Genomic DNA, 19,032 nt, shown 5'->3' on the forward strand with positions numbered 1-19,032 from the left:
AATCTAGTGATGGGAGTAGGTGGTCATTATATTATTCTCTGTACTTTTCTATATATTTAAAGCTTTTTATTATAAAAAGTAAACTCGAAAGAAAGAATACTCTTTATTGCTATCAAGACTCCAAATTTTAAGGTATACTGATTTCAACCTCTTGATTCAAAAGACTTGTTTTAATTCATATAATTTAAAAATCATTTAGTTCTGATGTTTTTTCATCCTAGTAATTTTAAAAAGCTTTGTTCAATTACTCTAACCATGGATGTGCCTTATTATTGTTATTTTGTTGTTGTTGAGCTTTTTATATTCTCTGATGTAGGAAGGTTTCAAGCATTACCTTTTGAAATGACAGAAGTACTGATAGCATTGAGTCATATAATTGCTTCCCACTCATACACCCACTATATCTGTACTTTCAACAATTCCTTTTTCCCCCTCGTTTTCTTTATTCTGATTAAAAGTAACCAGCAATTGCTGTTTAGTTTATAACTGTCATTTGGGTAGGAAAAGTGCAGGGGATTCATGCTTCCATTTCTGGTTCATAAGTTTTATGTATGTTTCATTTTTTTAATCACCCTGGTATTGTGCTTTAGGCATATCTTACATGTTTGACATATAAGATATCTGAACACTGTATATAGATGGACAAGAACAGTACACTCAAGGAGCTATTATTGTAAATAATGATTTTAAAGTTCAGATGAAGGACATTTTTTCCTGAAGGACCCATTTGATGCCATCCCTGAGTCCTCTTTATTGGAGTTTAGTGGTACTTTGTAGACATGACTTAGCAAGGGTGGAAGGGACTCCTTCTAGGCATATTTTTATTAGGATCTTTTTGATCTACAGATGCCATATATAATATGAATTCTGACATAGAAGGTTAACTATAAAGTAATGATGTTAATTTCCATAAGCCACATAAAACTGATTTAATTATTCCATAGTTACACCCCACACCTAGGACATACCATACAGTCATCGGTGGTTGTTTTTCTTGGCTGTATTTCTTCTATCACCATTAAAAAAACATTCTATATATTTTATCTTGTCTTATCAATTAAAAGGAAAGTTCCTTGCAGGGAGGGATGCCATTGGCTTTGTCTGTTCTTCTGTAGTGATTTGCATCATGGCTACAAGCAGGATCTCAAAATCTCCACTACGTAACTTACAGCTGTTGGATCTTAGGCAAAGGGATTTAACTTCTCTTCCTCTCTGTTTTCTCATTTGCAAAATGGGAATAATGATAATGCTTTATTTTATAGATTCTAAGACTTTTTTTCACATTTTAATATCCCTGAACTCAGGACATACTTTAGTCAGTTAGGTTTTATGAATCCTTGTGAATGTGACTTGATACTACCTTAAATTATTAGTTCTCTCCATGAGGGTGTTTTTTTTGTTTTTGATTTTGGTGCCATTCATATGAATTCAGACTGCAGTTGAGTACCTGTGCATACATTCGCAAAGAAGGTTGGTTTCTTTCCTCCTCCTGGTAGCTTGTACATTTTGTTTCTCTCTTGTTCTCCATGGTTGGTTTATTTCATGTTTACCTTAACAGGGAGGACCCTCATTCTTGTTGCCCAGGCTGGAGTGTAATGGTGCAGTCCCGGCTCACTGCAACCTCCGCCTCCTAGGTTCAAGTGATTCTCCTGCCCCAGCCTCCCAAGTAGCCCAGATTACAGGTGCCCGCCACTACACCCAGCTAATATTTTTTAAAATTTTTATTAGAGATGGGGTGGCCTAGTATTATGTAGGAGTTAGATTCCTCATCTTGGGTGTCTTTTTTCTTTCTCAATAGCACAGAAAAAAATGGTGCAATCTTACAATCAGTGATGTTTTATATCTGACATAATCAAACCTACCTTCAAGGGTTGTCAGCATATCCTAGAATAATATGCTAACGCTGTTAGCCTAGTGCCTGGAGTATAGTAAGCATTCAGTTTATGTTCGGGATTGTTTTATATCCTTGTTGTACTTGTTCTGCTTTGCTCTACCTTGTTCTACTTGTTTTACTTGTTTGTGTTTATCTCTTCTGCTTTGCTGTGAGCTACTCATGAATAGGTTTGGATTTCTCCCTATATCTTCAGAGCCTAATGGCACTTGGTAGGATTGCTAAAAGGTGAACTGAGTTGCATGAAAGAAAATGAATGCTAGTCTGATTTCTATTTTAGCTGGGCTTCTGACCATAAGAAAGTCACTTTACCCCTCGAGGTATCAGTTTCTTCACCTTTAAAAAGAGCAGAATGAACTATTAACCTTAAAATGGCTCTCACCTCTAAAATTTAATTTTAGATAAACTTTTAAGTTCAGATTTACAGAAAAGTTGCAATGATAGCACAGAATTCTCTTTACCCAGTTTCTCCTGTTAACATCTTGTATTACCTTAGTTTGTTTGTCAAAACTAATGTCCTATTATCTGTTCCAGGGTCTAGTCTAGAATACTGCATTGCGTTTAGTAAAATTTGACTTTAAGATAAAAATGCTATACTATTTTGTGTACGTTTAGAGTTTTGAGTATTATAGAATATTGGTTATAAAAACTATATGCATATGATGGAATTCACTTAATTTGTTTCAATGTTAGGTTTCCATGGCACATGGAATACAAAATTTGATTAATGCCATCAGAATGATTCACGGTGTGTCAAGGTATTATAATACCTCAGAGAGAATGACCTCATTGTTTATCAAGGTAAGTTTCTATGGGAGGAAATTACATGTCATCTTGTGAAAAAGTTAGCAAGTCTTTCCTTCTGAGCCCTAGGAAGGGAATTGGGAAGCCTGAGTGCCTCTCAGAGTTTTAATACTTCCAGTGGGCAAGAAGAGAAAGGCATTGACTGGACTCAGTTGTACTTAATTGAAGGGAGTAATTGGTACTTTTCTGTTTATCAGATGTAAACCCCAATACTTAAAGAAAATGTGCCTGGTGGTTTTTTAATTTATTCATTTCAAATAGTTTTGATTCTACCCAAGAGATAAGAGTGTATCTACTATTAACAGTGCTTCTTTAGCTACTCCCATCAGCACTATAGTTTGTGTAAAATCTTCCTGTGTAGCACCACATGGTTAATTATTTAAAATAATTTGAAAAATAAGCAACACATGAGACCAGGCATGGTAGTTCAGGCTATAATCCCAGCACTTTGGGAGGCCGAGGTGGGAGGATCACTGGAGCTCACGAGTTTGAGACCAACCTGGGCAACATAGGGAGACCTTGGCTCTACAAAAAAAAGTTTTTTAAGTTAGCTGGGCATGGTGGTGTGTGCCTGTAGTCCTAGCTATTCCAGAGGCTGAGGCAGGAGGATCCCTTGAGCCTGGGAGTTCAAGAATGCAGTAAGCTGTGATCATACCATGGCACTCCAGCCTGGGCAAGAGAGTAAGACCCTGTCTCAAAAAACAAACAAACAAACAAACAAACAAACAAACCACCACCAACAAAAAAACCCACATGAATATAATTTATTTGTAAATTATTCAAGCATAACGAAATATATAAAGTCATAGTCACATTTTAAGTTTTTTTAAAAAGCAAAGTATAAGTTTAATCACTATGTCCTAAATACGACAAGACTCTCAGAATCCTTCCTCTTTACCTGTCTCTCTCATTCTTGCCATATATATCCCACATTGAGATCGTTTTTAGTTCTGACAAAGATTCTTTGCTTGGCTTCTGAATCTTCTGGTAGGCCCACCTTTGCACTTTCTAGTAAAATCTAGTTTGAGCAAAGAACCCTGCTAAGTCAGTTTAGCAAGAACCCCCCATTCTCGATGTCTGATGACTCTAGATATCTGATCAGGTTTTCATTCCCCTCAACCCCCCAGGTGTTGTCTGATCACTTTGGCCTATCTTCAGCAAGAGTCCTGTTAGGTCAGTTTAACCAAAATCCCCCTTACCTCTGATGTTTCCTCTTAATAATTTTCCACCCACTGACTCCCATCCTGCCCCTTGGCTGTACATTCCTGCTTGCCCATGCTGTGTTCAGAGTTGAGCCCAATCTCTCTTTCCCGCTACAAGATCCCATTGCAGTGGTCCCTATACCTATCACAATGGTCCTGAATAAAGTCTCTTGCTGTGCAAGTATCACTGAATAATTTTTTTAACAGTTCCATATTATTCTTAACATTTCTTTCAACATTGTGAATCAACAAGTATTCAGACTAAAATCCAAGTATCGCTAATTTATTTATCACCACTGTTTTGTGATTCCTGCATCTTTTTCCTTCTTGGATTCATTATTTCTTTTGCTGAAAAAATTCTTTCAGAGAGGGTTTCAGGGTGGTGAACTTCCGGGATTTCTACATGTCTGAAAATCACTTTCATTTTGTCTGATCACTCAAATGCTAGTGTGACTTGGATTTTAAATTCGACATCATTGTCTCCTGGGAAGTTGAAGATATTGTTCAATCATTGTCTAGTATTCAATATTGTTGAGGAGAAGCTTGGTGCTAATCTGATTCTTGTTTCCTTGTAGGTAACTAGTTTTATTCTCCCAGGAAGCTTTTAGGATTTTTTTCTTTATCTTTGAATTTCTAAAATCTCAAACTTTTTTTTTACATTTTTCTTGTTCTACACTTGCTGAGTTGTCTCAATCCAAAGACTTTCCTTTCTCTTTATTCCTGGGAAACAGTCCTCTTTTGCCTTGGATTATTCCTAGCTCACTGACATGGTTTGGATATTTGTCCCCTCCAAATCTCATGTTGAAATGTGATCCTCAGTGTTGGAGATGGGGCCTGGCAGGAAGTGTCTGGGCCATGGGGGTGGATCCCTCATGAATGGTTTGGTGCCCTCCTTGTGGTAATGAGTTCATGCAACAGCTGATGTTTAAAAGATCCTGGCATCTCTCTCTTGCTTGCTCTCATATGAGGCCAGTTCCCACTTTGCTTTCGACCATGACTGTAAGCTTCCTGGGACCGTCATCAGAAGTGGATGCTGGTGCTATGCTTCGTGTACAGCCTACAGAGCCGTGAGCCAAATAAACCTCTTTTCTCTATAAATTACCCATTCTCAGGTATTCCTTGATAGCAATGTAAATGGACTAACACACCTGCCCATTCAATTTATTCTCTCCCCTTGCATCTAACTTCCATTTCTCTTAATTTTTTTCTTCCGTCTTTGCCCTTTCCTGGCTCACTCATTTGCTTTTCATTTTTGTACCAATTGATGGTCAGTTCATCAGTAGAATTTCTTTTAAAATTCTGACAATGAAAATTCCAATTTCAAGTTCTCTAGTTTTTTTTTTAATGTTTTTTTTTATTTTTATTTTTAGAGACAGGGTCTCATTCTGTTTCCCAGGCTGGCCTTGAACTCCTGGGCTCCAGTTACCCTCCCACCTTGGCCCCCCAAAGTACTGGGATTACAGGCCTGAGCCACTGCACTTGGCCCATAGGTTTATTCTTTATCATATTTTTATGCTTGTGGTTTGAAATTTATATATAAATGTTATTTCTCTTTTTACATATAATTATTTCATACCTATATTTATTTCAGGTAACAAATCAAATGGTAACAGCATGTAAAGCATATATTACTGATGGAGGATTAAACCACGTATGGGATCAGGAAACGCCAGTTGTACTGAAGAAAATTCAGGTTTGTAGAAGTACTTTTATTTTCATAAACTAAATCTTTTCCCATCCTGCTCAATTTTACTTTGTTTATTCACAAAATATGTTAACTGAAAAAACTTCCTACAGAGTAGTGTTGAGAATATAAAAAGAATACAATTATTATTATCTATTTCCCTTTATATTTAGTGCTTCTCTTAGGGTATAATTTAATTCTCAACTTCTCCATGGCTGCCTGTGTTAGACTCCTGTGTGCCATTTCATATGCTCCGGACCCTACATCTCATTCCAACTCATTACAATGAAAATTTTTGCCTTTTTTTGCATTGGTTAGGATTACCATGTATCCTTAAATAGACATAGTAGTAGTTGCCATCCTAATTTTGATCCTGGTTTAGAAGACAATGTTTCTAACATTTCCCCGATTTAGTTGGATGCTTTTGTAAGATTTAAATATATCTTTGATCAGATTAGTTTAGTACCAAGATATATTTTTTAAAGTTATGAATGGGATTTGAAAAATTTTCTTCTGCATATATTTATTGAGATGCTTATAGAATTTTGCTCCTCAGTCTGTTAATGTGATAGATGACATTTTTAGACTTTCTAAAATTAAACTGTCCTAACATTTCTGGGATAAACTCAACTTGGTCGTGGTGTAATTATCTTTTTAAAAAACACTTAAATTCAGTTTGCTACAGTTTTGTTTAGGATTTTTGGAAGCTGTACTGGTGAGAGAGAGAACCTGTAATTTTCCTTTCTTCTGCTGACCTTGTCTGTGTTTTTGGCATCAATGTCTCAGAATAAATGGAGGGTGGGGGGAAGTATTTTCTATTTTCTGAAAAAGTTTGTATAAAATTAAAGTGACCTGTTTATTGAAAGTTTGAAAGAAATGGCCACAGCAGGAAGGCTGCATCTGGAAGTGATTATTGGTCATCTCTGTGTGCAGGTTCCTTGGTCTTCGTAGTGCCAAGGTGTGTGGCTTGAACAGGGAGGTCAAGTGTGAAAAGTGGCCCAGTGCCCTCCACCCAGGATGGGAACCATTATTCCCGCAGGCCTGGTGCTGACTGCCATCCTGGCCAGGGCACTGCTATCACCCTTGCTCTGACCTCTGAACTGGAGGATAAGAAGAGGAAGAATTGCAGTTAGTGTTTCTCAGGGTGAAAACAGTTGATCCCAAGGACTGGAAAAATCAGGATCATTATGCAGTTCTTGGACTTAGCCGTGTAAGATACAAAGCTACACAGAGACAGATCAAAGTAGCTCATAAAGCAGTGGTTTTAAAACATTGTGGAAAGCAGCCGGTGAACCAATAAAAGAAAGGGATAATGACTACTTCACTTGCATCACTAAAATTATAAAATGTATGACCCAGTGAAAAGAGGAGCATTTAACAGTGTAGATCATACATTTGGAAACTCAGTTCCTTCTAAAAGTGAAGCAAGGGACAGTTTCTTTGAAGTGTTTTTCCCACTATTCGAAAATAATTCCAGATGGTCCAAAAAAAGTTTCTAAACCTGGTGTTATGAATTCATCATTTTATTCCTTCTGGTATAGTTTTTATGCTTGGACAGAGTCTTCTTATTTAAATACAGAAGAAAAAAAGCAGAATATTGTGACAAGAGAGGGATTGAAAAGAACAGAGCAACAAGAGCTCAAAGAAAGAAAGAAGAAATGAATGGAAAACATTAGTTGATAATACACATAGCTGTGATACAAGGATAAAAAAATTCAAAGAGCAGAAAGCCAAGGCCAGGCGTAGTGGCTCATGTCTGTGATTCTAGCACTTTGGGAGACCAAGACGGGTGGATCGCTTGAGCCCAGGAGTTCGAGACCAGCCTGGGCAACATGATGAAACCCTGTCTCTACAAAAAACTTAGCCAGGTGTGTTGGTGCACACCTGTAGTCCCAGCAACTTGGGAGGCTGAGTTGGGAGAATTGCTTGAGCCTGGGAGGCTGAGGCTGCAGTAAGGTGAGCCGTGATCTCACCACTGCACTCCAGCTTGGGTGAGAGCAAGACTCTGTTTCAACATTAAAAAAAGAAGAGAAAGCCGAGAAAGAAGCAAGATGGAAGAAGCAAGAGGCTAAAGAAAAACGAAGACAAGCTGAATTAGAAGCTGCTTGAATAGTTAAGGAGAAAGAAGAGGAAGTTAAACAACGAGCATTATTGGCAAAGAAAGGGAAAGATAATCCAGAAAAGAGTCGTTAAAAGGAAAAGACAAACCTTCAAAATTCAAGGAAGACCTGAAATCGCTTTTTCTGACAATAAGTGGAGCAGCTTAAAAAGGTGGAAGAAGTGGAAAAACTTTGTGATAGGCTTCAACTAGCAAGTTTAAAGCACTTCAGTGAAATACCTCATCTACAAAAACACTAGGAATGGCTGCTCTGGTAAAAACGGAAGAAACAAATGAGCCAATTAGAACAGAGAAAGAGGAAGGGGAGGCTTGTGTGTGACAAGCATCTAAGAATGCAGAGAAATCAACTATCGAAGGTGGAAAGGGCAGTAAGAATTAGTCAGAGGAGCATTGGTCTGCAGTTACTAATTAAAGCCATAGGCCCCTTTTCTGCATGAACAAATTCAATATGGGAAGTTATTACCAATTATATGAACACGCATTCTTCTTTTGGAGTCAAGAGAACTTATTGGCAAAAAAAATTGAGCCTCTAAAAACTTGACCCTCATAAAAAAAAGGTGACAAAAAAGGCTTTGGATAATCTTTAAAAGAACATGGAATAGTCTCTCAAGTACATGAAGTAGGCTTCCTTCAGATGCACCTGAAGATGAGGAAAAATAGAGGGAGCAGTGCCTGGCAGGACAAAAGAGGACCTCAAGAAACAATATAAGGAAGTTGTTGAGGTGGTAAAGGCAATGAAATGCCCAGGAGCAACTGCTGAATGCAAATGGAGCTGGGAAATGACTTATGGACAGTCTTTGTTGTGTATGCATTTAAAAACTAAAACTGATAATTGGAGATGCTTAGCACCTTTTCAAATGCCTGCTGGCTATTTGTATGTTTTCTTTTGAGAAATGTCTTTTCAGGTCCTTTGTCCATTTTTAAAATTTTTTTGGGGGGCGGAGTCTCGCTCTGTTGCCCAGGCTGGAGTGCAGTGGCGCAATCTTGGCTCACTGCAACCTGCGCCTCCCAGGTTCAAGCGAGTCTCCCGTCTCAGCCTCCCGAGTAGCTGGGATTACAGATTCCTGCCACCACGCCCAGGTAATTTTTGTATTTTCAGTAGAGACAAGGGTTTCACCATGTTGGCCAGGCTGGTCTTGAACTCCTGACCTCAAGTGATCCTCCTGCCTCAGCCTCCCAAAGTGTTGGGATCACAGGCATAAGCCACCGTGCCTGGCCTCGTGCTCATTTTAAAATCAGGTTATTTATTTTCTTCCTATTGAGTTGTTTGAGTTCCTTATATATTTTGGGAATAAACTTCTATTAGATAATATGGTTTGCAAATACTGTCTTCCAATCTATAGGTTGTCTCTTCACTCTGTTTTATTTTCTGTGCAAAAGCTTTAGAGTTTGATACAATCTCATTTGTTATTTTTGTTTTTGTTGCCTGTACTTTTGGGGTCACGTCCAAAAAATCATTGCCAAGTAGCTTTTCCCCGACATTTTCCTCTAGTAATTTTACAGTTTCAGGTCTTATCTTTACATCTTTAATCCACTTTAAGTTGACTTTTGTATGTCATGTGAAACAATGGTTCGATTTTATTGTTTTGCGTGTGGATATCCAGTTTTCCTAAGACCATTTATTGAAGAGACTGCCCTTTCCTCATTGTGTGTTCTTGGTACCTTTGTCAGAGATTGGCTGATCATAATGCATGGATTTATTTCTGGGTTCTCCATTCTGTTTCATTGGTCTATGTGTCTGTTTTTATGCCAGTACCATGCTGTTTTGATTACTATAGCTTGGTAGTATATAAAAATATACTACAGTATAAAATCAGGCAGTGTGATGCCTCGAGCTTTGCAAATTAAAAACCACAATGAAGTATCAGCTCACACTTGTTAGAATGCCTACTACAGAAAAAGACAAATGATAGCAAGTGTTGGTGAGGATGTGCATGCTCTTGGTAGGAATGTAAATTGGTGTAGCCATTATGAAACATAGTATAGAGGTTCCCCCCAGTATTAAAAATAGAACTACCATATGATCCAGTAATCTCATTTCTGGGTAAATATTTAAAGGAAATGATATAACTGTCTCAAAGAGATATCTGCATTCTTACATTCATTGCAACATTATTCACAATAGCCAAGATATGGAAACAACCTAAGTGCCTGTTGACAGATGAATGAATAAAGAAAATGGGGTATATAGGGTATGTATGTATATATGTATGTGTTTGTATGTGTGTGTGTGTGTGTGTGTGTATGGATACATATATATAATGGAATATTATTCAGTCTTTACAAAGAAGGAAATATTGTCATTTTTGACAACATGGCTGAACTTTATTTCATTATGCTAAGTGAAATAAGCCAGACACAGAAAGACAAATACTGCCTTTTTTCACCTATATGTGGAATCTAAAAAAGTCAAACTCTTAGAAGCGGAGAGTAGAATGGTGGTTACCAGGGGCTGGAGAGGGATGGCACAATGACGAGATGTTGGTGAAAGAGTACACATTTTCAGTTATGCAGGATGAATAAATTCTGGAGATGTAATGTACTGTATGATGACTATAGTACACAATACTGTTTTGTTTTTGTTTTTTGAGACAAAGTCTGACTCTGTTGCTTAGGCTGGAGTGCAGTGGTGCCATCTCAGCTCATTGCAACCTCCACCTCCTGGGCTCAAGCCGTCCTCCCATCTCAGCCTCCCTAGTCACTGGGACTACAGGCATGCACCATGTATTGTATACTTGACATTTGCTAAGAAGGTAGGCCACACCCCTAACCCCAAAAAGTAACTCACACCCCCCACCCCAAAAAGTAACTATGTGAAGTGAGGATGTGCTAATTAGCTTGATTTTGGTAAACATTTCACAATGTATACATCTTTCAAAACATCATGTTGTATACTTTAAATATATACAATTTTTATTTGTCAATTATACCTCAATAAAATTGGAAAAAATAAAACTGGAAATACTGAACAAAAAGCAAGTCTGATAAAAATCATCTGTTAAGCATCTAAGATTGACATTTTCTTTGTGAAAAGATTTTTAATTTCCTGCTTCTCTTTTTTTATAATTAAAAATTTTTAATTATGATAAAAATAGCATAAAATTTACTATTTTAACCATACAGTTCAGTGGCATTAACTACATTCACAGTGTTTTGCAACCATCACTGCTATCCATTTCAGAATTTTTTCATCATTCTAAACTGAAACTCTGTAGCCATTAAATAATTCCCCAAACTCAGGCCAGACGCAGTGGCTCATGCCTGTAATCCCAGCACTTTGGGAGGCTGAGGCGGGCAGATCACCTGAGGTTAGGAGTTCAAGATCAGCCTGGCCAACATGGTGAAACACTGTCTCTACTAAAAATACAAAAATTAGCTGGGTGTGGTGGCAGCCTCCTGTAGTCCCAGCTACTCAGGAGGCTGAGGCAAGAGAATCACTTGAACCTGGGAGGCGTAGGTTGCAGTGAGCCGAGATGGCGCCATTACTCCAGCCTGGGCGACAAGAACAAAACTCCGTCTCAGAAAAAAAAAAAAAAATCCCCAAACTCTCTGCCCTAGCCCCTAGTAACTTGTATTGACTGTCTGTCTTTATGAATTTGCCTGTTCTAGGTACCTCAAATAAGTGGAATTAAACAATATTTATTATTTTGTGTCTGGTTTATTTCACTTTGTGTAATATTTTCATCTATGTTCTAGCATGTATCAGAATTTGATTCCCTTTCATGGCTGAGTAATATATTCCATTGTATGTATAGTCCATATATTTTTATCCATTCCTCTGCTGATGCACATTTGGTTTGTTACTACCTTTTGGCTATTATGAATAATGCGGCTATGAACATTCGGTGTGTAAGTATCTGTTTGAGTCCCTGCTTTCAATTCTGCTGGGTGTATTCCTAGAAGGGAAATTGTTGGGTCTTACAGTAATTCTATGTTTAACTTTTTGAGTTCCTGCCAAACAAATTTCCACAGTGGCTGCACCATTTTACGTTTCCACCAGCAATGCAGGAGGGTTCCAATTTCTTCATTTCCTTGCCAACACTTTTTATTTTCTATTATTTTGATAAGAGCCATTCTAATGTGTATGGAGTCAAGTGACATCTCATTGTGGTTTTGATTTGCTTTCCCTAGTGGCTAGTTACGGCTGAGCATCTTTTCATATGCTTATTGGCCCTTTGGATATCTTTGGAGAAATATTTACTCAGGCCCTTTCTCCATTTTTGAATTGGGTTGTTTGGGTTTTTTGTTGTTGTTGTTGAGTTGTAGGATTTCTTTATATATTCTGGATATTAATTCCTTATCATATATATGCTTTGCAAATACACTATTGCTTATTTATCTATTTATTTATTTTGCTTGTTCGTTTTGAAACAAAGCCTCACTCTGTCATCCAGGCTGGAGTGCAGTAGCCTGATCAAGTTCACTGCCTCCTTGACCTCCTGGGCTCAAGGGATCCTCCCACCTCTGCCTCCTAAGTAGCTGGGACCATGGGTGCATGCCATCATGCCTGGGTAATTTTTTTATTTTTGTAGAGACAAGGTTTTGCTATGTTGCCCAGGTGGTCTCAAACTCCTGAGCTTAAGCCATCATCCTGCCTTGGCCTCCCAAAGTGCTGGGATTACAGGCATGAGCCACCACACCCAGCCTGTTTATTAAAAAAAAACTATTTGACTATACTTTCTATTTCTTCTTGAGTCAGTTTTAGTAAGTTCATATTCTTGGGGAATTTCCCCAATTTGTCTAAAATTTGTAATTTATTGACTTAATGTTGATAATATTATCTCACTAATCTTTGTCTTACTATATAAGATGTCTCCTTATTTACTAACATTATTTGTCTTCTTTTTGTTTTCCTAATCATTCTTGCTCCCCTCATACCCAGATTCAAAACAACTTATCATCTTCCTAGGAGTTTCTCATTTCTGTTGTTTTTATTGTTACTTGCAGGATTCCATGTTTTTCTCTAGAGTTTCTCTTGTTATTTTTGGGAATAGGAGTCAGAAATTATTCCCCCCAAATTTGCCAATTGGCAGGAACCATAACTCTTTACATAGAATTTAGCAATGTAGTCTCATTATTCTTTTAAGGCCCTAAAGATTACTAGCCATTTACTGACTGAATTAGAAATGGGAACTTGGTTTTCTGAATTCTAGTTCAATGTTTCTATTACATCTGAAATGTTTTCAGCAAACTTTCAGTGTTTGGAATTATTCAGGAATAATTTTTGGATGAGTTGGAGGAAACAATGAGAATTGTTACTCAGAATCTTATCTGAGAACTGTTATTCAGAGCCAACTCATTAAAAAATTTTTTTTATTATACTTTAAGTTCTGGGATACATGTGCAGAATGTGCAGATGTGTTACATAGGTATACATGTGCCATGGTGGTTTGCTGCACCTGCCAACCTGTCATCTACATTAGGTATTTCTTCTAATGCTATCCCTCCCCTAGCCCCTCAAGCCAACTCATTTTTGTTGAATGAGTGAAAAATAATCAGAGACCTCAAAGAGAGCAATGATAATTGTTTTGGAGATTGCGATAGAGGAGAGAATGAGGCCAATTATTCTCAAATCTGAATATTTATAGGAATCACTATAGGAGAGCTAGTTAAAAATATAGATTTCTGAGTCCCACTTGTAGAAATTCTGATTTAGTGGCTGCAGTGGGAGAATAACGTCCCCCAAAGATGCCTGTGTGCTTATCCTCAGAACCTATCAATAGGTTATGCTACATATGGCAAGGGGTAATTAAGGTTGCAGATGGAATTAAAGTGCTAATCAGCTGATATGGGGATTACCCAAGGGGGCCCAATGTTTAAGGGTTCTTATGTGGGCAAGAGGAGGCAGAAGAGTCAGAATCTGAGAAATGGCATTATGATAAAGATTTGACTGGCTATTGATGGTTTCAAAAAAGTTTAACATTAACAAAAAAGATTTGGTGTTTAGGAAATGTTAGCTTGACATGATAGTTAATTCCTACTCTACCCAGCAATCTTATTCTCTTTTTTATTTCTATTATGTTCACAAACCAGACCAGTATATCTGTAGTCAAATATTAGGATTTCAGCAATGTACTCATCAAAGACTTTATGACCTTCTTTTGGAAAAATGATTGTCAGATGATAGCTTTGTATGACAGAAACTTCATATTTTATATACCTGCGCTTAAAGAATGCTGATTCTAAGATGGGTGCGAACTGAATAGAGATGTCTTGATAGATAATTTCTGGACCTCTTGGGACTTCTAATTAGTCATGAAAATGTAAAAACAAATAGTATAGGGTATGCTTTGATGTAGGATAAGAGTTAAAGGAAAACAATGAGGATGAATAAAAGTGAGGTTGAAATGAGGATGAAAATATGGTATAAATAAAAAGAACTATACAGATTTTCACAGTTTGATCAGTTCTGTGTGAGGGTAGAGTTTTTGAATTTTCGATTCCTGAACAAATGTCTCACTTTCTTTTCCCCATTTCTTTTACTTTTCTCACAGGACTGCATTTTTCTATTCAAGGAATATCAGACATCTTTTCATAAAACAAGGAAACTGATTTTAGAATCCTCAGGGGAAAAATCTTTTGAGGTTTCAGAAATGTATATATTTGGAAAATTTGAAGCTTTTTGCAAAAGATTGGAGAAGGTAAGCATTGTGCAGTCATCGTACCCCACTCCACACCATACCACACCTTTTTGGTGATTTTGTACTTTATGTAGTGCCATTGAGAATTATTGTTCCTGATCTCTTGTCTCACTATTGTTATGACTCATCTAATATTACTTACAGGTCACTGCATTTTATTACAACTTATTTTTTCATTCCTGGTTACTGCCTTCTGCCAGTAACACAAACGCTATGGTCAACTTTCACATCTCTCAAGACCGCATTTTACCTCTACCTATGAAACTTCAACTTAAAAGGCTCTGCTCTTAACCATTATATTAAGCTGAGAAAAAGTGTGAGATGAAATACCTGCAATGCCTGGTAGAAGTCAGTAGCTGTGGAATCTCTGGATGTATAAGCATGTCCTCTTTCTGAGCGAGCCAGTGTATATGGTGTATACATAAACATTGTGTGGGTGATATCTTTGCTGGACAGACATAGGTTTGATTCATTTATTAGGACTGGTTGGGAAGGAGTGACATTTTTTGGGGGATATAGGCCAGCCCGTATCAGAGACTTCTTGGAGTCATCCTTTGAAAAGTCTGTAAAGATCTCATTTAGGTATTCTTCCCCCAACTTCACTAATTCCCTGGATCCTGCTAGTATTTAGAATCTTGTTAATCATTTGTTGTAAAGTAATGCGAGACATTACGTAGGTTGAAGACCTAGACATGTTTGGAAGCCTATTTTTATTAGTAACTTCCTGATCAAGCCAGGACAGGAAAGTATGAGTAATGAACAGAACCAAGTTGCTGAGTGGGGTCCTTCACACATACTTCTTTGAAGCTGTTTTTTTTAAATTTGTTTCTTTAACAGCTTTATTGAGACATAATTAATATACTATTTACCCACTTAAACTGTATAAGTCAATGTTTTCTAGTGTATTAACAGGGCTGTGCAATCATTACCACAATCTAATTTTAGAACATTTTCACTCCCACTAAAAGAAACCTTATGTCCATTATCAGTCACACCCTATTCTCTCCTCTCCCCAGTTTTAAGCAACTACTGATCTACTTTCTGTCTCTATAGATGTACCTCTTCTGGACATTTTATATAAATGGAATCATACAATATGTGGTCTTTTGTGGCTACTTTCACTTAGCATAATGTTTTCAGAGCTCATCCATATTATACCATTTTTCAGAACTTTATTCCATTTATCATTGAAGAATATTCCATTGTATGGATAATATCACAGTTTATTTTTCTACTCATTAGTTGATGAACATTGGGATCATTTCCTCTTTTTGGCTATTATGAATAATGTTGCTATGAACATTTGTGTACAAGAGTTTATGTGGGCATATGTTGTCATTTCTCTTGGGTATATGTGCAGAAGTAGAATTGCTAGGTCATATGACAACTTCATGTTTAACTTTTTGTTGATAACCCCAACCATTTGCCAAAGGAGCTGCATCATTTTGCATTCTAACCAGCAAAGTATGAGGTTTATGATTTCTTTTCTTTTTTTTTTTTTTTGAGATGGAGTCTCACTCTTTCGCCCAGGCCAGAGTGCAGTGGCGCGATCTCGGCTCACTGCAAGCTCCACCTCCCGGGTTCACGCCATTCTCCTGTCTCAGCCTCCCGAGTAGCTGGGACTACAGGCGCCCACCACCGCGCCCAGCTAATTTTTTGTATTTTTAGTAGAGACGGGGTTTCACCGTGTTAGCCAGGATGGTCTCAATCTTCTGACCTCGTGATCCACCCACCTCGACCTCCCAAAGTGCTGGGATTACAGGCATGAGCCACCGCACCCGGCTGAGGTTTATGATTTCTTCACATCCTTGCCAACATTTGTTATTATCTGTCCTTTTGAATTTAGCCATTCTACTGGGTATGAAGTGATATCTCATTGAGGTTTTGATTTGCATTTCCCTGATGGCTAATGATGTGGAGCATCTGTTCATGTGCTTTTGCCCATTTGTATATCTTCTTTGAGAAAACATCTATTCAAATTCTTTGCATATATTTAACTGAGTTATTTGTCTTTTTATTGTTGAGTTGTAGGAGTTCTTTATATATGCTGGGTATAACTTCCTTATCAGATATATGATTTACACGTATTTTCTCTTATTTTTGGGTTATCTTTTCACTTTCTTGATGGTGTTCTTTGAAGTACGATAGTTTTTAATTTTAATGAAGTTCAATTTATCACGTTTTTCTTTTGTTTTCCTTGTGTTTTTGATGTCATATCTAAGGAACTGTTGTATGGGGTGTTTTATGCACAATAGATTTTTTTAAACATTTTTATTTATTAAATTAAAAAAATTGAGATGGGGTCCTGTTGTGTTACTCAGGCTGAAGTGCAGTGGCATGATCATAGCTCACTTCAACCTTGAACTCCTCAGCCTTCTGAGTAGCTGGGACTACAGGCAAGTACCACCATGCCTAGCTAATTAAACTTTTTTTTTTTTTTTTTTGTAGAGATGGGGTCTTGCTATGTTGATGAGCTGGTCTTGAACTCCTGGCCTCAAGCAGTCCTCCTTCCTCAGCCTCCCAAAGTGCTGGAATTATAGGCAAGAGCCACTGTGCTCAGCCAATAGGGATTTTTTTGGGGCAAATGTTCAATTAGGCTACTAGCACAAGTCAAATTAATAAATAGGTCTCATTGGTCAGGACAAAGATGCTTAATGTTCTGACTCCACTAGAGCAAAAACCTGGAGGTGGGTCTCGGTTACCCTTATTTTCCTGGAGCCAGAACCCTTGCCCACCTGGGTGCCATTTTGAAATTGGTAATTTCAGGACTAAACCTTATTAGTGGTAAAGATCTTTGGGGGTGGGTCTAATGCTAAGTAGAATGGTCATCCATCTGTGAAATAGCGCCCAGGAATTCCTCTGACGCTAGAGGAAGTGGTCTGTAATGACCAGCTGCATCAGCTGCACCCACTCTGGTCTCTGGAGAAGCCCTGCCTCTGGTTTGAAGAATACAACTTCAAGCCACAAGTGCTCAGCAACCAGAGCTAAGGTAGCACCCCCTAGAGGCCTTACCTGAAATGCATCCTGATTTGCTAGGTTATCCCAACTCCTCTGTACTAAAAACCCCTTGACAGACCGGCATCTTTCCCATTGGATAATTGGTGGATGTTGGTCTCCAGACTCTCAAAGGTGGGGCTGTCGAACTTAACCCTGAAGTGTGTCCAGGATTTTACATAATCCACAAGAGGTGGTTGTTGAGTTGCCTAGGTGGGCTTCCTCTGAAGGAAGGGGCCACTGTTTGACTACCCTTGACTACCCTTGTGAACTCTTACACAGATCAAGAGGAGAGCCAGAAGTGTGCACTAAGAGCCTGTTAGGGAAGGCCGAGATTCGAAGTCGGAATGACCAAGTGGCAAAGTTAAAGGGCAGACAAGACTGAGGTTGGGGTTGGAGAGCTGAGATTTCAGAGTTAGACAGATATGTTGGGGCCCTTCGAGGAGTAAGTGAAGAGGGCCCTAGTATGTCAGTGTTAGGATGCCTGAAACACATCTTTTTATGGCAGGTATAGACTTGATGGTGCATTGAGTCTTAAATAGCCAGAATGAAATGTGTGCAATAGTCTTTGCTTCTTCCTCTTCCTGCCATGTAAATTTTGGTGAATATTGGTGTTTCGTAGAGCTCTATCTTCAGTTTTGTTTTCTTCTCACCTGAACATTTGTGGGAGAGAAGAGAAAAGGTGGAGAGCTGGTATTGCTGGGGGAGATTTGAGGATCTGGAGCTAGTAGGGGATCTGGAGCTAGTAGCTCAGCATGGTGACGCTGAGATGAGGGAATCACAGCAAGTCGAGAACTGGAAAGGGTGCAAGGTTGGTGAGCCAGAGGAGAGACTCTATATTGGTGGTGAGTACTGAGAGATTGAACATTGGTAGAGAGATGTTGAAAAAGCCAGGGCCAGGACAAACTAGCAGGAACATGGTCTTGGTTGATTCCCACAGCTGGCTTTATGTTGCTCTGTGTGGTATGGGGACAGGGGGTACACTGGCTAAGTTTGAAGGGCAAGCATGGGACTGACCACCATGTCTGCCTCAGATGACCCCTCATCCAACCAATCAACAAAATAGAGGACATGTTAGTGACAGGAATTTTGTCCTAGTCTCTGGCTGTTGGAGCCAGGTGGTAGAGTAATGAGATAAGGGGTAAAGGAAACAGTCTTAGCAGGTTAGAATAACAGAGCAAGCCAGTAGTAGTTTGCTTTTGCTCTTTAAAGTAGGTGAGTAGAGTATATGTGTTAGGAGGAGACCCAGATAGTTCCTGTATTTATATAGAGCATGCGCAGCATGCTGTAAATTCCAGTGGCCTGTATTTCCTCCACGTTTGGAGTGGCTTCTAGGATGATAATGGTTTTTGGAAGTGTATGGAAATAGTGGAGTAAGAGCAACAAGTTGCTTTGAAAATAGTCCTTCTGGGTGGCCATACACAGGGATTCATGTGAATTCTGCTGGCTATGTAGGAGGATCAGTGGTGTTGTCTTTATGGTGTGTGTGGTATTCAGAAGATTCACTGAAAACAGGTTTATTCCCTTTCAGGCCATTGGACAAAGGGGCCAGCCCTGGAGAGCACTGAGCATTGTTCTCTAAAGCAGACGTCAAAATGGGGAAGAGTAAGGAAGGAGTAGCATGAATTTTTTGTTTGTTTGTTTTGGTGAAGTAGGTGGTGTCAGGTTGAGACAAAGACAGCCGTTTCTGAAATAAA

At 38.4% G+C, this 19,032-nt stretch overlaps 1 protein-coding gene and 1 pseudogene across 12 annotated transcripts in view; both read left to right on the top strand.

Annotated features, from left to right (window-relative positions):
* DNAH8 (dynein axonemal heavy chain 8) overlaps positions 1–19,032 on the top strand; it is a 343,702-nt gene that overhangs the window by 38,926 nt on the left and 285,744 nt on the right. For all 12 annotated transcript variants that reach the window (XM_055263328.2, XM_063632277.1, XM_063632276.1 and 9 more), the window contains 3 exons: positions 2,585–2,692; positions 5,489–5,590; positions 14,195–14,341. In XM_055263328.2, coding sequence (XP_055119303.2) covers positions 2,585–2,692; positions 5,489–5,590; positions 14,195–14,341 — 357 coding nt within the window. The remainder of the gene's footprint in view (positions 1–2,584; positions 2,693–5,488; positions 5,591–14,194; positions 14,342–19,032) is intronic.
* On the top strand, positions 6,359–8,233 carry LOC129473422 (dnaJ homolog subfamily C member 2-like; annotated as a pseudogene).

This window comes from Symphalangus syndactylus, chromosome 23, assembly GCF_028878055.3.
Source record: "Symphalangus syndactylus isolate Jambi chromosome 23, NHGRI_mSymSyn1-v2.1_pri, whole genome shotgun sequence".
NCBI classification, from domain to species: domain Eukaryota; kingdom Metazoa; phylum Chordata; class Mammalia; order Primates; family Hylobatidae; genus Symphalangus; species Symphalangus syndactylus.